Consider the following 27809-nt stretch of genomic DNA (forward strand, 5'->3'; position numbering starts at 1 on the left):
TCATGATGATACTTTTTTTTTATTTTAAATCTACACTGCAAACCACAGAGGGCTCAATAAACTCACACAAACCTAGATCTCTGAGTAACAAAACAATGAAAAAGGGCAACAACAAGAGCCTGTGGTGTAGCTAGACACAGCTACTTAGGACTTTTTAAAATATAACACAAACCCCTTTTTTTTCAGGTGACATACAGCTCTGCTTTGAGGCAAGTTTGTTCCCACATGCTGAGAATCCAGCTGAAGCCCTCTCACTAAACTAACTTGAATAGATGCATGCATTTGTACAAGTAAAAATGCATTATCTTAATATTTGGCCTTTTTGTTGCTGTAATGCCATTAGAAACAACCATGCCACTGTATATTTTTCCATCTTAAAACATCTCCCTGCCCAATCCCCTACTCCCAAAAAAAAAAAAAAAATTATCTGGGAGATTCACAGCAATGCTTCCTGAATATTGCTTTGATTATTTTGGAATGCTTTTAATATTATCAGTAATCATTTTTTGTAGACTGACATGTGCTTGAAATCTGGACAAGAAAACAGAAAAAGAAACCCATATAATAAAGTGAGGTTTAGTGGTCAGCACCTCTTAGGTGAACTTTATGGAATATAGAAGTGTCTGCCTGAATCTTGTATAAGGGATATGGGACACCCATATATATGTAACACATAATTTTAAAACTATGAAAAATCAGAACCTATGAGGCTGGATCTTCATTTATTCATTTGCCTTTGGTGCTTCAACAGGCAATTTCTTTACAATCCAGGATTTTAATTTTTCTATTTCAGTTCTGTTCAGCTCATGATTGAGGTTTGGAAAAGTATGAAGCGATGCTGATACTCCCAGAGATTTTAACATCTTGTTGGTCTCTTCACCCCATGAGTAGAGAACTAGCTCATCAGCAGTTCCATGACACTGAAATAATTCTGGAAGAGCACTTTCATTTCTTTTCAAAGCCTAGATAGAAAGAAGACACTGTCATACATACTGCCAAAAATATAGAAAGAATATTTACAATTACATGGTGATAATTTATTGCACTTACTGATCTACATTCCAGGGGTCATATTGTACTATCTCTATAGAAGTAAACAAGGAAATAGTGGAAAAAACTGCCCTTCAAATTCCAATACAATAACTCTTGACAAATGAGAGGGCTTAATTTAAGGTCTATACCCCTCTCCACACAAGAAAAATAGAAAAAAATTCGTGACAGCAAATGAAGCTCATGAGTATTATAACGCATCACACATTTTCAAAGAATAGTTATACTTACACAGAATCTTTAACAATTAAGGACAACTAGCAAAACATTTAATTTGTTAGTCTCTTTCTACGCTTTAATATTGTACTGTCTGTGCAAAAAAAGTGCACTAGAACATTATTTAAAGACAGCTTTAAAACCTCACTTTCCTAATATACTGATTATCTATTTTTCCGTAAATGGCATAAGTTTAGAATGTGAATCAAATGCCTCAGATGTGTAAATATGTATAATGAATTTTAATCACCTTGTTTTTCATGCAGCTAAGCATGTTTTCTATAACATCTACTACACACTCACCTGGTAAACAGCAGAGTCTATATTCAGAAAACTAGACAAGGCAAAGACTCCTGCCAGATCCTGATGAAACCTAAAGGCCAAATGCATTGCCATTCCACCTCCCATTGAAAAGCCTCCTAGGATGCAACAGAAGAAACAAGGATTGGATTTTTCTATGTCTGTGTAACCCAATGTACAATTTATTATCTTCAGACTTGTTTCTTTACATAATACAACAAAAAACACATCTTGAGTATTATAAAGGTTACAAAGATTTTAGAATCACAGAATCACTGAGGCTGGAAAAGACCTCTAAGACCATCAAACCCAACCTGTGACCGAACACCATCTTGTCAAGTAGACAATTGCACCAAGTTCCACATACAGTCATTTCTTGAACACCTCCAGGGACAGTGCCTCCAGCATCTCCCTGGGCAGCCCATTCCAATGTTTAACAACCTTTCTGTGAAGAAATTCCTTCTGATGTCCAACCTGAACCTTATGTGGCATAACTTGAGGTCTAAATCAAAACATGATGTAATCAAGATACTGGATAGCTAAAGCAGTGCTGAAGATTCATTACTGAGAGAGAAAAAAATTCCATTATGCCATTACTTCAGAAGCCATTTGTGTATGGTCCCTATCAGGTAGATGAATACTGTGGCCATACATATGCTGATATTAACAAAATAAAACTCTGTGAACAGCTAATTCTCACTGCTTTTTGTATTCAAATTTCCCCCCTAGGCTAGCAGCATTCACACATGAAAGATCTCTATTGTACATAACCAATGAGCATTCACATTAAACTAGCATTGAGGATATTTTTGTTGCTATACCTTGGGATATATAATAAATAGGGAACAAATGCAATATACTCCCCCATGAGCTCTAACAGGATCTCTGAATTAATGACCTTTTGTGATCCATATGTCTCTTCAACTACACTAACTCCTTACCAAAGATAATTCCTCAGGGATTATTTTTATATGACAAATGCTTATGCATTGGGAAAGAAATCCAGACTACCACATTACTTCACAAGGACACAGTAGACAGGCCATTATATTGACTGTATCCAAATAATGAATAGAGTGACGTTTCCTTTATTTTCTTATGGACAATCTGGTCACTTATTTAATTTCCTTTTGATCATTCTGAAGAGTGCTGTCATCCCCAAACCCCAAAAGAAGCACTTGTACTCTAAGAGACCATTTTGCATTTCCTTACAAATAAATACAGACAATGCTTTGTCAACAAATAAAAATAAGTCCATTTTAAGTATTTCAGATTACAAGAAGAAAAACTGCATTGAAAAGTCATTACTAGTTTGTAAATGATTTAATCTTAAAATTTTGTACCCAGTTAGTCACAATCTGGCACACTGTGTGCAATTACTCACCAGCAGTCTTTGACAATGCCGTCACCTTCTGTTTAGAAAAATATTAGGTAATGGCTCTTTCATGTAGCTCAAACTACTACAAGAAAATGCAATACAAAGGACTAGCTCTTTGAATTTGATTTGCTTGGGAATACCTGAAGTTTATCACCTGATACCATGACAATCTCTGAGTAAATGCCATATGGTAAATGCTTCAAAACCAACAATTTGAATAAGCATTTATAGATGCAGACTATGTTTTCAATTGCAAGAACCATTTCAGTATAAATGTATGTTTCACATACCACATAAAAGACATTCTCGGTCAAGAACTTCTACAAGAATTCAAATTTTGGATGAAGAAAAAATAAGAGGGAAGTATAGATATTACACAAAACAATGGTATTAAATGACAGAGTGTAAACAAAACACAACAGTATATGTATACAGATGATCTCAGCATGAAGAATACATAAACTGTACAGCATTGTTAAGCAGATCGTGTCAGGAGTGTTAGACAAAATCAAAATGACACAGCAACATTTCATCCTTAGATGGGCAGAACATTGCAAGGTCTTCACCAATCTACTTCTCTACTTGAGACCAATCTACTTATAAGACACATAAAGGCTGTGCACAGAAGTTCAGAGTTTGCCAGTAGGCCTTAAATTTAGAATTAAGTTCACTTTCAGTTTTCCCCTCATGCCATATTTTAATGAGAACTGTGATTAATGCTTCACAACAGTTTAACAGAGTTAGCTCAACAATGCTCAGGATGCCAGTTCAGGAAAGCACCTAACTCTTTGTGTTAACTTCCCTGACTCACAAAGGAGGTTTTATGTGTAGACTAATAGGGGAGCAGACACAAAAGACTCAATTATGTAAAGCACTTCCAGTTGCAGAGAAAGTTCACTCAAGGATGCATTTATGACCTCAAATCTGTTTCAGTGTAGTGCTGATTTTTAGGTAATACCCCTTTGCAATAAGAAGAAAGCTGCTTGTGACTCAATTTGACAGCTGAGAAAGATCTGCTGAAATCACACAATCATCACACTTCCAAATTAAAGAATCTGAATCAGAAGGAAACATCCATGCAATACTTTACTAAAACTAAAACATTATTTTCTGGAATATAATCTGTAACTAAATTCAGGTAATCTTAGGCACAGGACGATGTAACACAATGTGCAAGGAAATGGAATTTCTCATATGGAATTTATTCCTGATTGCATAAAACAGAAATCCTCACCACAGTTGCCATTTTCCAGTGGTAAAATATTCCTTGTAAATGGCCTTAGGAGCCTTTTAAACGAAACTCGCTTTTGTAAAAGATCTTGATTTGTATTCATTTGCTTCCCATTTGTATTTGCCTGAAATGATAATCTGGTCCCTGATGACACTTGAATATTATATGGGGTTCAGGAAACCAAGTATTTATCTACTGTGAAACTTTGGCTTTATTTGTTTCTTTATACTTTGTCTAACAATGTCTGTGTCTGCCTCTCAGAAAAGACAAACTTTATTATCCAGCACAAAGATTTCTTTTGTATCTCCTTCCTGTATACATAAGAGAAGGCTAAAATTTACCTTCTCCCCATGCATCACTTTAGTGGCTGCAATGAGCTATTCCTGAATTCAGAAAGTTCTTTAGGTGTTCAATCTTCTTCACAGAAAAAACAGCTCTCTAGCACACAGAGGTTTGACATTGCCAAGTGCATTCTGAATCATACAGACCTGACTATGAAATGCCTTAGTCCGTTTGTTATAATGATTATGGAATTAGAAAACAACAAACATCACTTTTTCACTCTTTTCAGTAAAACTTTAACATTTGCTCAAAGGTGCTTGCCATACTAGAAATCACAGCCATGGGGAAAAAAATAGTTATGAATCATACCTGGTGCATAAATTTTGAAGAAAAAAAAGAACAAGAGAAGCTAAACCCCAGATGTTTATGAGATTAGGATTTGGACTTGGGTGTAGGAGTGCAGTTTGGGGTGTTTGTTTTAAGCAATATTTCTTCCCTAGTTTCTCTGTATTAGTTGTTCTTCATCTTTCCTATATTTCTTCCCATTTGTCAGTACAGCTTTGGTAACAAAGTGTCAAGGTACACAGTGCCTGTGCCAGCACAGCAAATGACAAACACTCTTCTGTTTTATAAGACTACAATAGCACGGTGAGAAATTGTCTTGGCCTGTTCTGATATTATTACAATACATTACATACTCTTGCTTCCTTTTCATTCCATTCTCACAGCATTTTTCATTCTCAATTTCTCCTTTTTCAGTATTTCAACTTAGTGTTGCTTTAATCGATCAGGAATTTCTCCTTAAAGCTACATTCCAGTTTACCTTCCCCTCTCCCTAGGGACTTTGTGATTTACCTTCTATTAACAGTAACAGCACAACCTTGTTCTACATATCATCTGCTAAGAAGCTGATTTTCTGTTTTGACCTTCCATTTGCATCAATTAATGGAAGTATTATATACATTTAACCATGTTCACAAATGAATCTCAGCAAAGAGTACAAATGCCAGTGGAACAGCAAACTCCCTTCTCCACAGAACTCCCTGAACACTGCTCCTGCGTTAGGTACACAAACATGTGGTTTGTCTCAAGTGAATTTCTTCACAGCAGTGATTTTCTCTTCTTCATCTCTTAATGAAACTTCATCAAACCCAAACCTTACACAACACCAGCAGAACTGCAAAGAATGGTTTCTATCTTTGATAGCCTTGTTATTCTGGTTGTTACTTAGTCTTTACAAGAGCAACAAACTTGAGAGTCTTTACAAGAACAAAGGCAGCTTCCCTTGAGTGGCTCAGACACTCGCTCTTGTTAGGAACGTGAATTAATTTGGTCCCCAACTTTCTCACCAGTCTAAACACATTTTGAAATGCATATTTGAGTGGTACGACTTTCACCACTTTCTTGTAAAAACAAGTGTACTATTGTTTCTAGCATATCAACTCACAGTAAAACCAGAAGCAGTTACATTTTATTTTCAACTGTTACACGTAATAGAGGGGAACCTAACGTGTACCTAAGGGATCATAATTTTTAGCACTGGAAGGAAAATAAAATCCATGAAAAGTCTTGAATCAATTTTTATTAAGATGTTACTCTGCCAATCTATGGCTTGCTTCATTTACCCAATGTGTTTTTTTAGTTCTTTCTGGAGAGGACAGCAGTCCAGCCGCAACACATACCTGTCATTTTTACAGTCAGCATAACTGCACAACATGGGGAAAAGGTAGTGAACAACCTATCCTTTATGTTCACAGTATTTGTGACTCTAAACTGAATCACAGGAAGGAAAGTGGAAAATAGCTCTCTAAAGCAAAGAGTAGTGATGCACAGAAACAAGTTTTGCAGAGCTGCGAACCTTCTGTTAGCAGAGACTCTTTAGAATTCAGAAAAGCAATGGTAAGGATTTGCCTAAATAGAGCTGAGCCTGCACTGGCACATGACAATGGAATAGCAAATGTTGTGAAATCTCACTTATCTATGAATTCTGTTGGCACAACTGTGAAGAAAGTACAGGTTAATTTGTACCCTGTGGCATGTCTGCACAATTCTCAAGCATTCTAAAAGCCCATCCATCCATTTAATTTTGCACTGAATTCAGGCATTCATTAAAGATGAGTAAGGACATGTTTTCAACAGAGTTCTCACTAAGGCTGAAAAGATCAGAACTCGATTCACTTTATAATTATTTTCTTACCAAAGTCATTATCTTATATGCAATGACAATATCATGATTAAATTATTTTTGAATTATTTTTGAATTATTTTATTAGTTTACTTCTGTGAGTCTTAATTACTCCTAATCTTCACTGTCATTTACTAAACCTGTCATTCAACATAGTGGGAATGTGTCATCTTTCAGAGTCTTTAGATACATTAATATTGACACCATCACATATTGGGAAACAAAGTAACAAGTAATGGTCTCCTCTTGGTTAAAATTAGCATTGTACCTCCTACCGAAAGACTTATGAAGGAAACAGAAAGATTAATTTGTTAATGTCTCTTTTTCCTTTCTGATGTGTGAGCTAGAGTAGTAGAGATCCCAAAGAGACACATGGTCAGTTCAGATACAAAAAAACCCAAACCCAAAACCAAGAGGAGCAAACATTTACCTCAAAGTATAAATGCAAGGCAAATTTACATGATGCACTGAAAATTAACAAAATGTTGCAGGTATTATGGGGCAGATGGACCAACAGTACTGCTTTCAGTCCAGCATCTCAGGCACAATTTAGAAAAACCACAAAGCCATGTAATGGGAGGTACAGAAAAAGAAATCTCATTTGAATTGCAGAGACAAACAGCAAAATAAACCCAAAAATTTACTCTGTAACAAGGCAGGAAGTACCTCTGAATGGAAGACAATATCCTCCTAATAAAGACAGTAGATACAAGATATGAGTGACAGCAAAAGGCTTAGAAGCCAAAAGCATAAAGTGCCAAGATTGTGGATGAAATAGATAGCTCAACATTTCAACGATTTATTGTTGGAAGTTTTTATCTCCATGTATTTATAGGATCCGCTTTTTGGGGTGTCAAAGCCAAGATATTTCCCCCCCCATCCCATTCTCACACGCACTGAGAGAGAAGGAAATGCTAATATTTACAAAAAGCACAGAGCTTTCATGTTACTTCCACCGTGGTTCAGTAGCTATGTAAGAAGTCTAGCAATAAATAAAAAGTGGTTGTGTGTCTTGTGTTATTGTTACAGCACAAGGGGTCAGGAATCATGCATGTGTTTTCTGGCATTTAGTCAAATCTACAGGACTGTTTTGGAAAGTTTATTTTCACTGGCTGCTTACACAAGTGACTACAGGTGGCAGAGACCAACGTGCTTGAATCAGCACTTCTGCACTACACAAAAAGTGACCTGTGAAAGCAGGAAAGCACTGCTAAATTAAGAACAAAAAAAGAACAAAAGGAATGCCTTTCACCAAAGTGTAGTTGACTACAGTAAGCCCTATTGAAATGCTAAAAAAATGAGAGGGCCATTTCTTTCAAGAGTTTCTAATATATTCTCAAATAAGATTGTTGAAATCTTAAACAGTTTTCACTGAAGTGGACTTGTTTTACAGGGCACTGTCACTATGGAAGCAGTTAAAAAAACCCAAAACAACAGAACAACCAGCACAAGAAAACAAAAACCAAAACCACCGCCACCTGAAAAACCAACTTAGCTTTAGACAGAAAAAGAAATTATTGTCCCACATTTTAAACTGTGGCTTGTTTGGCCAATTTAGCAGAGAATTCAGGCATTTACAAAGAATAAATACATCCTGTTTTTAAAGAAAGGTTATCATCAATGCTCAAAGTGTCAAAATTTGACTAAATTTATAACACTCTTTTATCTCCAAAGTCAATACAAACCTACTTACAGGACTATTTACAAGGAGTGCTTGAACCAGGAAGATCAGTAAAAGTAACTCAACAAGAATGTCTGGCTAAAACCTAAGTACCATTATCAAATTCTGGGGATGATATAATTTTTTTTTAATAATTATGTATTGCTGCTAGTCTCCCTTCCTTCCTCCTCCAAGGTCAAGGGAAATAAAGCTTAATCAGAAGTCTACTTCCTTCAAAAGACTTGTGTTAAAAGGAAAGCAACTCATTAAACTGTTAGGAGATAAGAATGGGTAGAGAAACCATACCACAAAATTAATATGGATATTTTAAAAATAAGACTTCCTTTAGATCCAGCAAACTAAGTAATTTATTTCTTTAGAAGTAGATTCATAGAGCAGCTGTTAAAAGCAAGGCTGCACCAGCATGTTCCTTGATAAGGAAGAGAGGAGTAGCACTGTACAACCTGGACTCCGTCCTCAGCTTTAGAGTTGTGTTCTGCAAGCAGTCACTTGTGAATTTCAGAGATATCGAAGCAAACAATGCAAGCTACAATTTCTTTCAGAGAAAATGCTATTACTGTCCCACTATCTTGAGCTTTGTGGAAAGCCTGAAAGGCTCAAGAAGGGGAATCATCCCCCACAACACCAGGTGCTGGGCTTCTCATTTTCCATGTTTGAGAGCCCACTGCACTGCTGCTCCCCATCTCTTCCCACTCGCTTACCTTTGCACAGTGCGCTCAGATCTTGGCTTCTTATTCCACACCTCTGAGCTGTCAGCAGCTGCCCACCTTCTTGCTCATCTAACACCTCACTCACCCTCATCCAACAACATCTGACACTCACCCTCAGCCTGTAATTTCTAGTCCTCTATTCCATATAAAACCATAACCTTCAATCTTGTTACACTCCTCATACTCATTTTGTTTTCCTTCCAGTCATTAAAACTCCCACTTACTACCAAATGGTCACTCAACCCAATTCTCCTCAACCCTTTAAGGAGCATTTCATTCCCTATAAATACCTTCATATGACTGCTCTGCTCTTTGGTTTTTGTGACCCTCCCCAAAAAGGCCCCCACTGTTCTTCACAGACTCCCAAGTTCTCCAGTTGCTTCTCTCTAATATTTTGACTCTGTTTTCCATAATAAGATATATACCATTATGGATCTCCAACATGATTCAACAGCATTAAATGCACTATGAATTCACAGCAAAATTTCACCCTGGCTTCCCCTGCTATAAATGTCTTACTTTTTCCCTTTGCCTTACAAAAGCTGCCTCCTCCAGCTTCATGGTACCAGCAGTGACAAACCCCTGTCTGCACACCATCTGTTACCTTAGGCCTCATCTTATTGTACCAGATGGATATTCCTGACATTTTCCAAGAGAAATCTAAAAAGATCTGACAGAACTTAGTTATCTGACATTCTAAGCAAGTAACCAAACCTTCAATTATGTCCTGTACACCAGTCTTCTAAACTCAGAAAAATTTCAGGCCACACATTTATCCTTTTTGAGTGGACATTACACTATGGTGCAGACATACTGACTTGGCCTCGTATTTTCTTTTGATCAAAAAATCACAGAATGGTTTGGGTTGGAAGAAACTCCAAAGATAATTTGGTTCCAACCCCCTGCCATGGGCAGGAAGTCCTTCCATCAGACCAGGTTCCTCAGAGCCCCATCCAACCTGGCCTTCAACACTTCCAGGGATGGATATCCCCAGCTTCCCTGGGCAATCTCCTTCAGTGTGTCACCACCCTCAAAGTAACAAATTTCTTTTTAATATCTAATCTAAACCTATTCTCTTTCAGTGTAAAGCCATTCCACCTTGTCCTATCATTACATGGCGTGTAAAAACTCCCTCCCCAGCTTTCATGTGGGACCCTTTAGGTATTGGAAAGTGCTGCAAGATGTCCCCAGAGCCTTCTGCTCTCCAGGCTGAATACTATAAATCTGCAGAGTACCTTGACAAAAGTCCTAATTTCCTGTAAGAAAAAAAAAAACCTGCAAGAAGATGGGCAATTATTTGCACAAAGTCCTAGGATGATTAATGTCACCTTTATGCAAAGAGATCTTAGAGGATCCCTAGGTTTCATTCTTCACTGCATCACACACTGGTTAATCATCAAAAACAGCACAGAAAAGACACAAAGTTCTTGTGGAAGAACACTTAATCTTGTACAGCCACAAGTGATACAACTTTCCACTACCAAGTTCCTTATGCATCTGCATGAATGCCCTTCTGTACTTTGGACGAAGTAACTCAGGGCTGCCTTATTTTGCTTCTTGCATAAATATTGGACTGTACCACGAGGATGTAGGCTTGTAGTCTCTGTCAGGTGGGGAAACAGAGCTCTCAAGAGTGACAAAACAAGTACAGTTATTTCTGATTTATATGTGAGGAATGCAAACACACAGAGACGGGGACTTCCAAAGAATCTATGGGATGAAACACTCAGTGCATGCCAACTTCCTTACGCTGCTTATGACTTGGAAAACAACCTTCATATTTTGCAGTCTGGCTATTTCCAATTTTGAAGGCTACAGAGGAAAGGAAAACAGCCTAGTAGCACGCTGGATCTGTACACAGAGCATCTCTCAGCTCACTCAACAGCAAAGCACCTGCACTTATCCAGCTCCTTCCAAACCAGCAGGTATTACAACACAGGAAAGACAGATCAAAGGGACTCTGTTGACAGCCATCCAAAACAATGCACTCACTCTGCAGCCAGCGCAATGAGCCAGAAAGGGAACGAAGCACAGGCCTTCACAGAGCAACATGGGGCTAGACCAGGAAAACACATCAGGCTGAATGGTAGTGGCTTGGCCACACAAGATTTTGATGGCACGACTTAGCTGGACATGAGCTGGACCATTTATAAGATCCCACTTTAAGAGTTTTTTCCCCAACCCAAAATATTCTGTGATTATCTAGAGATTGAACAAGGAGCCACAGACCTGTGAATTCTCATTCCCTCTCTGCCATAGGCTATTCCATCACCCTCAACTCCTGTGCCTCAATATCTCACCATCTATTGCACTGAAGTACTGTGAAAGCTACTGGAAATTTGTGGAAAGATAAATACAGATAGACACATATGAACTATTAGAGCTAATACTTCATTTGTTATCAAGTGTCAACCTTTAGTGCTATGTAACATGCACATTTTTCCTGCATGAATTAATTTAACCAAAAATGATTAGAGCAGTAAGGAAAAGTTCATGATTATTTATATGCTACATCTCCATTCTCCAAAATGCATGTCATTTTTGGAAAGTGTACTTTTCCATCCTTGAAAAGGGCTTAAAGGAAATAGTAAAACTATGTACTTCTCAAAGTAAATCATTGCCCACTCTATTTTAAATAAGGATTACAAATGACTGTTGAAAATAAAAATAGTTTTACATTTTGAGGATACTGCTTACAGTTAGCCACATTCCCCACCTGATATGGGTTTAAATAAGGATTCAATATTGCTGAGGATAGGTTACTGAAAAGGCTGTTCAGCAGTTTCAATCCATGCTCATGACCCTTCAGGATAGAGCAAATTCAAAGAAGATAATCTCTTAACCACTAAAAACACATTAGAATAAACACATGATAAATAAATATCTTACCTATGAGTATCCTGTTCTTGGCAATACCATTCTTAACCTCATCGTTGATCAGGTCTGTAAGGCCCCAGCACATGGAATCAATGCTTTCAATGTGTTCAGGACAGTCATTACAGATCTTATACCTGTCAAACCACACATTAGAAAAGGCTCCTTTCATAGGTGTATATGGCTTAGAGTGGTGGAAGGAAAGAAAAGACATGATTAAACAAGCACACGATCAAATGCCTTGATCATATGTATTAAATAAAAAAATTCAGTGTATCTCCAGCAAAGGAGAAAACAAACCTCTTTGCATTTACATCCAGTCACATTGCATTTCCTTTCATTGAAAGTCATGGTCCTTCAAGAATGAAGCCAATATTTGGAAACAATGTAAAAAGCAATCTTCAGCCAGCTCAATGTTAAGGTTGGTTAGGTCAGCTAAACATTTTAAATCTTAAGTCTGTCAAGAAGTTCCTAATCCTTAACAAAGTTAGGGTTGAAATCCATGCTGGAATACGACAAACTGAAGTAACTTCTAAACAAGACAGTTTTGCAGGAGCTAACTTTATGGAATCCAATTGCCTAATTCTTGACAAAACTGACAGGGGATGGGTATTATGAACCTCTAGGTATTTAAAAAAAAACTTGCCAATTTTTCTTTCTGTCAAATAAACACAGCCATCCATATCCTAATGGGGCAGGTATCTCATAAACATAACTGAAAGAAATGCCATGTGCTTACTGAACTGGTACACAAACAAGAGTTATGACACTCCTACCCATAATAATGTGTTGTCAGAATGTTATTTTAAGTGCTTCAACATGCTGCCCAAATGCTAGATAATCAAGAAAACTTCAATTCAAAAAGCCTTTTCTTTGGTTTTAAATGAAGATGACTAATAGAGCCCTGAAATCCCAAGAAAGGTGATCTAATTGCCTTGCAATGGCTCTACAATATATTAAAAAACATACTGCTATGAGATTGATCATCTCGAACAAAGCCCCTTGAAACCCTTATTTGTTATGTTCAACCAGGGCAAATTCTTCACTTTTACTTAAGCTTAGATCAGATTACAATCACCATCCACAAAACAGACAGCTTTTGATACATTTCTGGATGGGAACACACTGAAAATGCTAAAGTTGACTTCTGTGCTGTCTCTGGAATTTTTTCAATGCTAAGATTAAACAAAGCCACAACTAACCTAAAATGAGAAAGCCACTAATTCAGTTATTTTTAATGAAGGAACAAATTCTGCCTTTATTAACACCAGAGAGGCTTCACATATGCAAACAGCTATTTCTAAACCAGTACTGCCACTAGGATGAGTGCTCAAGATAATACTATTTGGACTATTCAGTCATAAAAGTAAAAAATGAGAGAACATAGGTTTTATTCTGCCTGTTGTCATGTGATGTACAATGTAATGTACAACACATGAAATGCCTGCATAAGCAGCATTTAATCCATTATTTTAGCTTCTCTCAAACACTTTCACATCAATCCTGGTTAAAAAGCTTAGCAGCCAGAGTGCTTCATTTTCTAGTAAAGTCAGAGTACCTAATATTTGTGTAAGAAAAGGTGCAAAAGGTTTTACTACAGCAGGCTGACCTGGACTTATTATTACAGCAGGTTAATCTCCTGGATTTATATGGAACATAGATACATTCATATACTGCATTACAGCAATTTACTTTTACATTCCATAAATATTAAAACATGTTTCCCCACAACTAAATGACAAGCTCATGACATTTAAAACAGATCAAAATTCATCATGAGATTATAATACTTGATCAAATGTTGAAACTCAGGACTTTTACCTGCTGTTTTTGTTAATTCTTCATAAGGCAGATGAAAGACCAATGTCTTTCAAGCCCACAGGAAAAGACCCCCAAGCAAACAGACAAGTGGCTTTCAGCTGCCCCAAAAACATCCTTCCAAGCACTCTTGATTTCTCAGAAATGCATTAAAAGTAACCTTTACATAAAACTGGGAAGTAAGATTCTTTTAATGGTTCACCCAACTGGCACATCTGTTTTAGTCATTCACCTTTTTCTTTAAATAATCCCTTTATTAGCTGGCACACTACAACTCAGACATTACCACGGTAAACAAATATGTTTGGCATGGAACCATCTGTAAAGCTCCAAGAATACAGCACCAATTTTTTTTCATACAATTAAACCACAAAAAAAAATCCCTATGTTACAGTGACATGAGAAGCTAGACTGAAAATATGCAAAAGCAAAAAAAAATACAGAGTGCAGTGGAAACTCCATCCAACAAGATTAACATGGTCAGTTAAGGACAATGCCAGGCCAAATAATCGGCTTCAACTTAGTAATTTTTTTTTGCTCTCTTAATTTTAATTAAAACTCATACCATCAGTCCATATATGCCTCATTTTCTTTATTCTCTTTTAAAAATGATACTAGGAATAAAGATCTGTGTCTCTAAAACTGTGTGCTGTTGAAAGTGGGAATGAAAATATAGAGCCCCCCAAGTTGTGTGGACATTTTTTCTTATTTGGTTTTAAGGGGTGTGTATGAGTATGTTTTGCTTGTTCTGGAGCACATAAAAGATTCAAATCCATATAAGAAAACAAGAATCAAGAATCCTCTCTCTGTGTAAATCCAGCTTCCAAACTTGCATCCATTTTTAAGAGACACTTGAAAGAAAGTTCAATTTGTATGAATTTCTTTCTTAACATTTAAAAGTTAGGAGAATGGACAGCAAAGGAGACATGGCTAATATCAAACATTGTTTAAGGAACTGCAGGTATCAGGAGGATTAGAATCTTTCAAATGTTTCCCAACACCCCAAATCACTCTAAATCATGTTTCCTGATTATTTTATAGCTCCTATTTGTAAGGGTTTCATTGTAGATCAATACATCTCTTTCGTGAGAGTGCAGTCTCAAGAAGATCCTCCACAACACTTCAATGTCTTAAAAGGAAAATACATCCTGTAATATCTAAGTACTTATCATCCTTTCCATCTCAGACAGAAGTATTTTTCACTGTTGATTTCACTGCAAAGTTTCAAAGCAATACATGTCATTACAGATTTTACAAACTCAAGATAGATTAGGTTCTGCTAACCTAAGTTCTGTAGTAATGAAGAAAACATGATGAAAAGTAGGTAGCAGCAACACCATCTATCTCCACCTTTCCAAGGCATTAATATATCCTCTAGACCTTCTTACTCATGTTTAGAATTGTGCCAGCCAGTCTGAAATTATCTTAACAGAAATGGAGAGCAACCCAATGATGCTACACAAGGTTCAAATTCAGAACTCAAACCATGGCAAATTCCATCTCCAAAATGATGCTATCATTATTAAATGATGCTAATGATTCACATAAAACTAGGTGGTTTAGTTTCAACACTTAAAGTCCAACACTTTAAGTTAGAAGACAAGCCAGCAGTTCTAGCTGCTTTAAATGAGACAGCACATTGATAAATGGCAAGTATTCCTCCCCCAACTCTTTCTCTTGATGCACAATTGTATCATTGCTTCATGCTCAGCACTATGATCACCCTGCATTAGCAGACACATAAACCCAGACCTCTGATGCTGGCTTACAAGCTTCCAGACAGAACTTCCCAAAAAGACAGACAGAACTGGAAATTTATAGTGAAGCTGAGCTTCAAGATTGAAATAAAGAACGATAAAAAATTACTGAAATTCTCAATTTTTCCTGCTTCCTAAACCCATCTCCTCTCAGTTAAGAGGTAGGACCTCTCCAATTGTAATGTTGTCTTTCAGAAGATTGTGCACCCCTCTGAAAAAAATCTACAGGGCACATCACCACAGTAGTTCCACATTGTTCTGCTGAGACTCCAGCTGGAGAACTACATCCAGTCCTGGAATCCTCGGAACAGGAAAGACATGGACTTATTTGAGCTGGTCCAGAGGAGGGCCACAGAAATTATCAGATCACCTCTTCCCACAAAGGAAGGCTGAGAGAGTTGGGTTGGTTCAACCTGAGGGAGATAAAGCTCCAGGGAGACCTTACTGAAGCCTTTCAGTACTTAAAGGGACCTATAAGAAAGATGGGAACATACCTTTTAGTGGGACCTGCTGCAATAGGAAAAGGGGGAATGACTTTCAATTTAAATTGGTTGGATTTGACAAGATATACGGAAGAGTGGATTTTATAAGAAGGGTACTAAAACACCAATCCAGGCTGAATAGAGGTGGCAGATGCCCCACCCCTGGAAACATTTTAGAACAGGCTGGATGGGACTTCAAGCAACATGATATAGTTGAAGATGTCCCTGCTTATTGTTGGTGGAGGGGCATTAAACTAGATGACCTTGAAAGGTCCCTTCCAATCCAAAACACTGAATGGTTCTAGAAGCAAGTCTTGACTCTCTTAAAGCTGATGGCAGGTTTTTTGAATGAAAGCAAATTAATCCCTAATCCCAAATTCTCCCACAGCATAATGTCACTGCTGAATTTCAATAGAAAATTTAGGTCCAAAATATGCTTTTTAATTCCCACCATCTGCTTGACGCAGAAAGCAAATTTTAAAAGAAATGGGGAGGAAAGCAGAGAATCCAGCTAGTCAAATAAGAAGTATAAATCAGAAACTCTAGTCCAAGGTACATCTTGTGCTAAAACTGAGGGTCAGCATATCTCAACAATGAAGCTTTGTGGTATGGTAACGGAGCATATGATGTGTCCAAAATTCAAGCAGCTTTAACTTAGAACTATAGTTTAAAAAAAAAAAAAAAAACAAACCAAAAAACAAAAACAAAAAAAAACCCAAACAAACAAAAAAAAAACACCAAAAAAAAAAAAAACCAAACCAAAAGGAAGGCAAGACTCATCTCCATGAGGAGCAATTTTGGCTCTTCTCCAGAAAAGGCTGTGCCTGTTCACTCAGCCACATGCAAATGCTTTTGATAGAGTTGTTCTGGATGCACATTGTCTGAAATGAGAGCTGACTGAGCCAGTACAGAATGATTACCTGAAGAAATACTATGCTGGCAGCTTTTGTTACTTGAGACAAATGTTATTCATTCAAGACAAAGGGAGCTGCAACAGAGTCTGGCATAAAACTCAGTGGGAGAAATTAAGTTTGTTTCTGTTTCTTTGTTTTTGTGGGCTTGCTGGGTTGGTTTTGTTGTTTGGGGGATTTTTTTTTTGAGAGTGTGGTGTAAATTCTGGGGATTGGTACTAATCAGAGAACAGCAATAATTTTATGGTTGAAAAGACCATAAAAGACCTTTAATACACATTGCCAGTTCCTCAGCAACCAGTAGTGGCTGCCTTACAAATTCACTGAAAAAAAGTGGCAAGAGGCAAACCAAGGTCCAATCTGCATCAGTTGTCCATTATGGGGTCTGAAAGGCACTCTGGGATTCAAAGTGGCATCTTTCACAAACTGGTGGCAAACAACACTGAGGATGGATGAATGACACTAGCTAAGCACAGAAACCTTTGAAAAGACTGTAAAGCAAGAGCACAGAATGGCACATAACTTAGAAATCCACAACTGCTTGCTGGAAGGCTGATATAAAAACGACTGTCTCCAATTCTTCTGTACTGGAAAAGGGTTGAGAGAAGAAAAACAAGATGAAGAATGCCTAAGAGCACAATGCAGTAAAAGGGATTAGAAATCCAAGAATATTTCCATTGTGTTCTAATTTGTTTTCCCCAAGCATGACTACAGTTATCTCCGACAAGTATTTAGTGCATCCCATGTGCTATTTAGCATCTGATGTAAGCATTAGATATATGCACTTTTCCTCACCTAATTCCAGAGCAGAAATAAAAGGAAAATAGAAAGTTTATCCAAGCATACTTCAAACATTATTATGCAGAACACGCTGAATTTTTACTTAAAGGAGATGAAAGAACAACCCCATGATACCAACCCAAACCTTTCCCATTTCTCCCTCAAGCTCCCACCTTTAAAAAAGACTCCTTTGTGTTAAATTTATGAATGAGGTTAGGGCTTACAAAAGTCAAGGATTAATAACATTTGCTTGAGCCAAAAACAGTATGATAGGCACTGTGCACGCTCCCCTCCAATCCATCTTGAGTCCGAGCTCCAGTACCCCTGCTGCTTTTCCAATCCGAGGCCTCTCACAGGCAGAGGCTGCCAGTGGAGTTCAGTGGTGCCAAACTGTCTGGTGGTTTTGTGATAGAGCCAGATGGGGACTATGATGAGATGAAGCTCATTTCCACCCATGAGCTGAGCAAAGATGTGAATTTAGAAGAAAAGATGGAGCAGTGGGCCTTTTAGTACTTACCAGCCACATAATGATAATGGAAATTAGAATAAATTGGGGCCCCCCACCCCAGACAAGTTCTGCACAGAGACTTACGTCCCACAGAAAGGTTTGTTGAGTGAATGTCAAAAAGATCCATACAATAGCCAAAGTAGTATTTATAGTTGATTTTTTGACTTGCAAAAGAGTAGGACTGTCAGAATGGAATGCAAGACAACACAAAGAATCTTTGGCCTAGATTTTTTCAGGGAATTATAGAAGGCAAGGTATATGTATTAAACAAGCAGAGCCTAAATGGTTTTAGATTTGCCACGTTAGCTCCTACAATGCCAATTTAAACTATCACTTTCTATTAAAAAAAAAAAAAGTTTAAATTGGGTTGTATTCAGTTCTGATTTAGAAACTCAATAGAAACCTAATGTTTAAGTCACAATTGTAGCAGCTGAAACGGTATTTAAAGTTGTAGGCATCCTGACCCAAATAAAAAGGGAAAAAGGAAACCCTTTCCTTTAAAACTATTACTGTAGACGTGGCTTTAGGGATTGCATCAGCTACTAGGGCTCCAATTTGAGCTCGTTTTTTTTGGTTGTTTTGGTTTTTTTTTAAGATATATATTAACATTACAACGGAGAGAAAATAGAATTCTGTTGTGTTTAAAAAGTTTAATCTATGTGCAGAAGCACTAATCTTGACAGAAAGTTAGATGCAGTTAAAACAAGTTCTCTATTCATTTTTAAGTATCCCAGTATATTACAGTAAAAGAAAACCTAAACCTCCAAGCAATGTGTAACGCTTTTAATTTGTAAAGCAAAATTTGCATACCCCAGGAAAATGCACTTAATTTCCAAACATATTTCAAATTTAGGTATCAGTACTCTCACTACATCACACCAAGTCTTCGAATCCACATATTTTTTCCATTTTTATCTAAGCATGCTTTTTACCTTATGCAATGTATTTAGTATTTTTGCATGTTTTTCTTTTTTAACTGTAAATTTCACTATCCACATTCTGTTATTTTTGCTCAAGAAACAACCAAACATGAGACTCATTTCACTTTCCAATGTGATGGGGAATAATTAAGACAAAATGCTGTAATACACTGCCTGTCCAGGGGGCATCAGGTGATTGTTCTCTGCAAACCCTGAGTATCACAAAAATTATTAAAGAAAAGTCTCTTTTAAAGAAAGAGAAAAATCTCTTTAAAAAAAAAAGAAGTGTGACTTTTTACAGAGACCTATAGTGAAGAGTAAAAAACAGTTCTATAAAATGTAATTCTGTAACATACATTTTACCCATAACTTTCTCTAGTGTTTGCCGAAATCAATGCTAGTGAAGCCAAAGAACATATTCCAGAATTCTTCCCAATTATATGCTGGATTAGTTTTCCAAAATAATTTTCAAATACATTGACTCTTGAATCAAAACATGTCTAATGTGCAAATTAAAAATATGCATGTTTCAGCACCTGGGATAAAATCTAACCAAAACATAAGTATAACCCAAATCCATCCTTCACAAAAAAAAAAACAAAAAAACAAAAAAACCAACAAAAACCCCAAAAAAAACCCACAACCAAAAAAAAAAAAAACCAAAACACAATAACACAATGTTGTGTTGAAAAATGTGAATTCCACTGCTTTTCAAAACTGTTGAACAGACATGAAGAATATATATCTATGGATCTATTAATTTCCATCAAAAATGTGAGGAGGTATTCCTGACCTGCAGTTTATCCTGCCAAAGCCCCCAGCTTTGCAGTTATATCATCAAACCTGCTTTTACTGGCACAGCTGATTTGACAGAGAACATTCACTGTGCATGTGCAAAGTTATCCCAGAAAAGACAGGAGCTCAGAGTATGAAGTACATCCACATTAACAGTATTTTGCCAGAAGAGCACATCAGCCAATCCTAGGAGGGTGTTTCCAAGCTTCAAGCTTTTCTTTGACTTCATCATCAGCACAAGAACCTGCAGGCAAGTTTTGCACTGACAGTGCAGTGGCAGGTTAGAGACCCACAGAGGCTCCCTCTCAGCAGCCTGACTTTCAGCCAGCACATTCCTCAGCCTCTGTGTGGGCAAAGAACCTGGATTCAGAATCTTCTCAGCAGATCTGCATGTCCATAAGCACCCAGCTATTAGGCCTCATTAACAAGGATGCTGAATTCCTCCCCTGCTGCCAGAAACATCTTGAATTCTTATCAAAACATTTATGCATATACATATAAATATATGTGTTTATATATGTAACATATATATATGTATATATATGTTTTTATATATATAACATATATACATATAAATAAAACCAACGTATACATTCAAGTTTAATTACTTTAATGTCAGCCATTCAAGTCTGGAAGTTCTAGGCTTTGCTTTTATTTTCTGTGAAAGAAAGGAAGACAACTGTTACAAAACCATTTCAAAAAAGCATAATGTGGTTTGTTCTTGAATACCAAAACAATATGAAATAAGTCTGTAAATGCTTCCTTATTTTGGTTTCAACCAATGACATGCATCATCACAAACTTCAGCACTGCTGCAAACAGTGGCAAGCTACTTAGGAGCATCTGTTTTATTTTACTGTGTCAGTTAGGGCTGTTTATCAGCAACAGAGGGCTATACACAAGAGTGCTTTGCCAGTTAAAGACAAACAGTGTGGGTATTTTATATTCTTTGAATATACAACTTTTCTGTTTTGCTAAAAGCCACTTCTGAATCAGCTCATGCATGACTCTACCTGCTCTAGAAAAGAGCAAGAGTAACCTCAACTTAGAAAAAAAGAAAGTGAAATAAACTGTTTATTCACATATTTTAATAAGAACAGTATCTTCTCATCTGTTTAGCAAAGCACTGAAATTCGAAATCATAAGATAAAAACAAATTCCTTCATTTGAGTCAGGAGATGTTGCTGGTTAATCATGCATACATCGTTTACATCTGTAGTTACCCAAAGAAACCAGAACAAATAAGAAAACCACTGGACCTCAGAAGTGCAGTGAGATGGAGAAGTCAAGCACTGGCCAAGCAGATATGGTCTGAGGTGCTCTGGCTGCATATAATAGAAGGGAGAGAAATCACTTCCCAGGGGAGCAGCTCCTCCTGCATTTCCCCAGTACCTGCTGTGCTGGGAGGGAAGCAGTGGAACCTCTCAGCATGTGGGATGTGCTGCTGATAACTCTAGCATCACTTCAGCCTGTAAAGTAACAAGCACATTATTTACAGAAAATGGGATTCACGCCCTGCTAACCCAGAACATACTGCTTCAAAAGCTTCCACTCACAAGCTTGATTTTTCTGTAACACAGCAAGTACATTCACCGCAATCTCTCAGTTGCTTTTCCTGCCCAAGTAAACCATAAAAAATACACGGTCAAGGAAAAGTTTGGGTTTTTTCATGTACTAGTGAGTGCCAGACAAAATCTGCTATTATATTTGTTTATACCCTCCAAGAATTTTTTTCCAAATTTCTCAAAAGTCTATGTCACAATTTCGTTTTCTGTTCAGCATTCATCCACACTTATGCACAAATTCAGAAGGAAACTCAACCCCATTACCTTTCAAGGAAACATTTTCCTAACTTAGAGCCACAGACACGTTAAAAATTATATTAAAAAAATTACACTCTTCTGAAATTTAGTATTATATATTTAATATATGTTACATACATAATATATGTACTTAATTATATATTCCATATTTAATATTACCTTTGTATATCTATGGGGGTAGGTTGTCCAACTTTTATCATCTAGGTTTGACTGCATAAACTTTCAAATTCCTCCAGGAAAAAAATTTTATCTATACATCCATCTACCACTGAATACACCGTGTCATTTAATAACAAGACTTGAGCTCTTTGAAAGAGTTTGGCCAGGATTCAAACAAGAAGTACTGTGCATTTTCAAATTCCCAGTGCTTTCTCCAGGAACTGAGGATCTTTGACATCCTACTTGCCAAAAAGACCAACCACTTTCAGTACTGAAACCTAGCATTAAATACAACACAGTATTTTAATAGTTAATATGTGGGAGTTATTATGGGTAAGACTGTGATCTGGATCATGACTCTCTAATTCCACTACAACACACATTGCAGGATCATCTTCTATTTATATGAAGGAAATGGAAAGCTACTATGAGGACAATACCCAAATTTCAAATAGAGGTGTGACTTCTGGGAATCATTTAGAGTCTCAAAATCATAGTTTCTGGACAACAATGCATGGTTGAGCTTCAGTTTTGTCAAAAGTATATACGTGAGAAAGAAGAAAGAATTGTTAAGACAATTTGTACTAATATCCAGAACTGTATTTTATAGCACTGGAACAGAGTTACAATATATTAAATGGTACCTGGCAGGAGCCGTTGGGTAGATTACTTTTATATGTTGGAATGCCATGTCTTGATTCAAAATTTGTTTTATCCATGCTCTTGCTCCTTGGCCAGTATCACCTGTATCACACAGAAGAGTACAAGAATTATTTAGCAAGAAAATTATAAAATGTCAAATATACTTCAGATTGACTTAATTTCAAATTTTGAAGTTAATATACTAAAATGCTAAAGCAGGACTTTCTAGAACAACTTCAGTCCTCTTTCCAATGGATTCAAAGCTTCCTAGAAAAAGACTACTTAAGAGATGCCACAACATAAGTTTAATCAATACTTTACTACATTCAATGACATAAGCATCTCCCAAAGAGACACAAAGTTACTCGTGTCTTACTCTCTTACTTACAGTTTACCATATTTTCTCTTAAGTGATAAACAAAAATCTTGACGAACATCTTAAAAAGTGAGGTAAAATAACTGTTGCTTCCTTAGAGAAGGTAATTACTTTTACTAGAGAATTTTATGTTAACCCACTTCAGAACCCAGTAAAAAAGATCTTCACACTTAATTATGCTAACACTGCACATAGGCTTTACGGGAAAAGACAATTTGTAAAGAGGACAGGTTCAGTTAAAATATCTAGCAGACTCTTAAAGAAATTTTAATCACACAGTTCTGTTTGAAAACTACTTGCGATCTGCTCCAAATCTGTTTTTTTCCTACTCTTACCAACACAGACTATGGCCAAAACCTCTACAGACTGAAGTACTACAAACAGGATGAATTCTTCTGTAAATAGCATTTGCTTCTTTTAAATAAACATATATATATACACCAGACAGTGTCTACAGCTTGTCTTTTCACTACTGGTATCTTCAGCCATAATTTCACTGCCACCCCTCTCCTGAGCAGGCACAAATAAGGCCTCGGTGTAATACAATACTTCAAGCTTAAACAAACCAGTCCATCAAGGAATATAATTTACAGTAGGAAGGATGCTCAACCTAAAAAATTGAGTGTGGCTCAGTAAACTGGAATTTCACTACTGCCACTCATGCCATAGGTCTTGCTTGAAATTGAGGTTCCCACATATTGTCAACACAAAATGCTAATCGTCTCTATTATTTTAGCTCAAGTTGTTTGGTTTGACTTTAGAACTCACCCCATTCTTTTCAATAAAATGACCAAACCAAAAGAAACAAATACCACTGTCCTTAGCCAAGCTTATTGGCACATTACATGGGATCATCTGAACAATGCCCCATGAATACACCAATCCATTGTTAAAATTATTGTAATTCTCCAATAGAGAAAACCTGCTCTTAAGCACTCTAGCAAAATTCAGATGGTTTTTATTTAAAACATAATTAATGTATCTTCAAAATTAAAACAGAAGGCAACCAAGATTCCAACCCAGCAATTTTCTTCCTGTTAAGCACAATTAGCATAACTAGAACTAACTGTTCTCTGACACTCTAAACACTCCATGTGACAAAAAACAGGGTTGCAAAACTGACACAAATCTTACCCTGTGCTAAGTTAAAAAGTAAAATCAAAGTTACTTCCTTAACTAGATGCTTCAGAACACACCCCCACAAGCACTTTGCTTATGCAAGTACTATGATCTGAAATCCAAAAGCACCTCTGATTCTTCTCAGACACTTGACACACAAGGGTTTCCTCAAGGTTCTCATGACCTCACTTATAAACAATGTATCTTAGGGAGGCTTGAACTAACACTTTTTTTTTCCTATACACTGGGTTTTTTGGTTTGTTGTGTTTTTTTTGGTTTTTTTTTTTTTCAGTTAGCCAAGGTCTAGGCCTTGCAAATACTTACACGGAATGAATGCAAGTCAGCCAACTATCTGAATGATTACAGAATCGGGACTTACGTCTTTAGAAATTCCCTAATGATGTAGGATAAATCATTATTCTACTATTTATTCCCACATCTTAAAATTCATAAAGATCTTCAGAAACCTCTACTGTTATTGAAGACAATCTGTCCATGAATAGGTCACAGAAAACTCAGTAAGAGAAAATTTAATTATGACCTTCTGTGTCAAGAACTCTCACGGTCCAAATGCTACTCAAATGTGAGCACTTGTATGCTCAGATAATGTATTTTGATTTGCTAGGAACAGAACTTGAAGGAGAGGGAGGAAAAGAGGAGACTGTGACATCAAACAAAAGCCAACAAACCTCCTGAAATGCTAGTCTTTCGGGGTCTTTTGAAATTTTAGCATTATATGTTCTGAACACTACAAAAAGAAGCAAATCATGGGTGATTTTGCTTTGAGTCAGTTTACAAAGTGAAAAAGACTGATGGCAGCTATATTATCTTCTTCTCCCTCAAGTAAAATATGACCTTCTTTCCTTTCAAATATAGGCTGTATTTCCAAGTTTTCTTTCTATGCAAAGTTTAAATTTAACATGTAATATGTACACTGGACATTAGGAAAAACTTATTCACCAAAAGGGCTTTCAAGCACTGGAACAGGCTGCCCAGGAAAGTCACTGAGTCACCATCCCTGGAGGTATTTAAAATATGTGTAGATGTGGCACTTAAGGACATGGTTTAGTGGTGGACTTGGCAGTGACACTTAATGGTTGGACTTGATGTTCTAAAAGGTCTTTTCCAGCCTATGATTCTGTGCTTGTTACAATTTACAAAGCTGTAATCCTCAGCCTAAAAAGCTATTACGTACTTGCTATATTCATTTGCCCTTCCCTGCCAAGCTGCTAAATGGAACCTCTATCTAAATCTGATGTGTCCTACCAGCATTGTTCTAATACTTTTCTATACCATTTTGCATTTGCATTCTGCACTTGTTATAGTTTGTCTAGAGCAAGCATTATGTACAAAATGGATTCATGCCATTTGACCGCCACTTTCTATCACAAGTGCTGTACAAAGGTTTACAATTCAGTTTACAGGTCAGCCCACATCAACAGCACTGTGGTGACTTCTGTTATAAATTCTATTCTGGAACTGCTAGAAACCAAATAAAACCACCCCATTACAAACATTATGAACAAAATAATATATATATATAAAAGAAAATTGTAGAGTATTTTAACCACATGTGGAATCAACCTCTAACCATAATCTTGCCTTACTCCTCCAACATTACAGAAAATTATTTCCTCAAGCATTAAAGCATTAGCATTAACAAGAGAGCTGAAGACAAAAGCTCTTTCACTTTCATTCTTTTACTCATAGAATTTTTAAAAAGCAAAATTAAACTAGATTATAAAAATGAAACTAATTTAGCAAGGACACAATATTTGTTAAACTAAACAGAAGCACCAGATATAAACAAAAGTAAGGAAAAGACAGGGGAAGTGTTGAGCATGTTGCCATATGCACATGGGCAGCTCAGTAGTATCAATTCTCAAGGCCTTGATCTAGTAAAGACCTAAGATTAGGTCTTTAAAAAACCCACCCTGGGGTGGGGTTTTTTTGGTGGTTTTTTTTTGTTGTTTTTTTTTTTTTTTTTGTTTGTTTGTTTGTTTGATTTTTTTTTGTGTTTTTTTGTTTGTTTTTTTTGTTTGTTTTTTTTTTTTGTTTTTATGGTTTTTTTTTTTTTTTTTTTTACATCATGTGTACCTTGTGGTTATTTAACTCATTAGAAACATCTTTTAAGGGATTAAACCCACCAAAACACAAACTCCCCTCCTGTTCTCAGACCAGTCACCGATGTAGGTAACTCCCCTCTGCGAAGTGTGGCTGTGAAGCCAGTCTGGACATGGACAGGGCCCTTCTGAACAATCAGAAGTCAGTAAATGAACACTGGCTTTGAAAGACTGCCAGCAGTACACTCATGCAGATTCTAAAACAGCAAGAGACACTTTAACTGTGAAAGTCATCCTGCAAATGTGGCTACTCTCTCAGAAGGGCAATTTAGGGAGTAACACGACTCGAGAAAACGGTACGAAGTGTAAGGTCGGGTATCAGGAAAAGGTTCTTCACCCAGAGGGTGGCTGGGTACTGGAACAGGCTCCCCAGGTCAGCGGTCACAGCACTGCACCAGGCAGCCTTTTCCAAGTCCAAGAAGCCTTTGACAGTGCTCTCAGGGACACGGTGTGACTCTCGGGGTGTCCTGTGCAGGGCCAGGAGTTGGCGTGTGATGATCCTGATGTGCCCCTTCCAACCGAGCACGTTCTGCGATCTCCCGGAACGTGTGTGTTCTCACGGAAGCCGGTCTGGGGTGAGCCGGCGCCGGCCCTGTGGGACCCTCCCCGGGCACCCGCACACGGCTTTGCCGCCCACCGCCTCCACCTTGCGAGCCCGAGGAGGGCAGAGCCGCGGGGACAGGGTCACCTCAAAGCCCTTCCCCAGTCCTGGCGGCCGCCGCGGCCACCCCCCTCCCGCAGCACCGCAGACCCTGCCCGCTTCACCAGCTCCCCGGAGCGCCCCGTCCCACGAGCAGTGGGCAGAGAAGGGAGGGAAAGCAGGCACCTGAGCCGTGCAGGAAGATGAGGGAGGCGGTGTGCCTGCCCGCTGGGGACACCACGCTCCGCTGCAGCGCTGTGGGCGCCGCCATGTCCAACGCCGTCCTGCTCCGGGCCAGCCCTGCCGGTTCCGGGCCGGCCGTCTCCCTGTCTCCGCCCCCGCTGGTCTGCGGAAGCACCCCGGGCCCTGCTGGCACCGGACTGGGAGGTTTTTGGCTCCAGGTTTGCTGCGCTGGGTCAGCAAAGCTTTACAGGCAGCGCGGACTGGCTCCAGACGCCGTATTTAGCAGTGCCCCTTTTGTGTCACGCGTGAGAGAGAGAAAGCCCTGCGGGCGTGTGTCCCAATGGACTCCCTGCCTTTATTCGAATAAAGTTGCAGGACTCCTCTGTCTCCTTTTTGGACGTGAACCTCTGGCGTTTGTGGATTTTCCTGGCGCACATGTGCGGGGAGGTGTGGGGCTGCAGCTCACCAGGAGCAGCCCTTCAAGGGCAAGGCCTGGCTGCAGGAGAGCCGAGGGAGGCGGGTGGCGCTGGTAGCTCCTTCGAGCCGCTGCATAGGCTGAAGGACCTGCAAGGAGCGCCATGAAAAGGTCCCGCCGACATTTGAGAACTTGTCCGACCTTAATCCATGTCTTAACGCAACTATCCTGACGCTTTCGCTAGTCTCTACTGAACTGCCATGAGGGAATAAGGAGTAGGAGCTTACTTTTGCACTTTTAGGTAATCTATACGCGGTCAAGGTCATATTTCACCCCCCCTCCCCCAACTAGTGCTCTGCAGATTAGCCACCTGCTTTAGCGCTTTGAGGTCTGCAGCAGTGGGACAAGGATGGCCCGCTATAAATGCGCTGTTGCCATTTCACTGGCCAGG

The 27809-nt window shown here is 38.0% G+C and overlaps 1 protein-coding gene and 1 long non-coding RNA gene across 5 annotated transcripts; both read right to left on the reverse strand.

Moving 5' to 3' along the window:
- LYPLAL1 (lysophospholipase like 1) lies at nucleotides 1–27809 on the reverse strand. 4 transcript variants are annotated; one of them, XM_064414172.1, is made up of 5 exons: nucleotides 27729–27809; nucleotides 22504–22604; nucleotides 11923–12091; nucleotides 1570–1685; nucleotides 1–962 (listed from the first exon to the last, which is right to left on the reverse strand). In XM_064414172.1, the coding sequence occupies exons 2-5, from the start codon at nucleotides 22549–22551 to the stop codon at nucleotides 723–725; spliced, it is 573 nt and encodes a 190-aa protein (XP_064270242.1). In that variant the 5' UTR covers nucleotides 22552–22604; nucleotides 27729–27809; the 3' UTR covers nucleotides 1–722. The 4 variants fall into 4 exon arrangements, with proteins under 4 accessions (XP_064270242.1, XP_064270240.1, XP_064270239.1 ...); XM_064414170.1 differs by lacking the exon at nucleotides 27729–27809 and adding an exon at nucleotides 26947–27412 and having other exon boundaries at nucleotides 11923–12044; nucleotides 22505–22604; XM_064414169.1 differs by lacking the exon at nucleotides 27729–27809 and adding an exon at nucleotides 26947–27408.
- Nucleotides 20472–21330, reverse strand: LOC135297049 (uncharacterized). Its single transcript, XR_010359067.1, has 2 exons — nucleotides 21271–21330; nucleotides 20472–20536 (listed from the first exon to the last, which is right to left on the reverse strand). It is a non-coding gene; the product is annotated as an uncharacterized LOC135297049 (long non-coding RNA).

This window comes from Passer domesticus, chromosome 3 (genome assembly GCF_036417665.1).
Source record: "Passer domesticus isolate bPasDom1 chromosome 3, bPasDom1.hap1, whole genome shotgun sequence".
NCBI lineage: Eukaryota > Metazoa > Chordata > Aves > Passeriformes > Passeridae > Passer > Passer domesticus.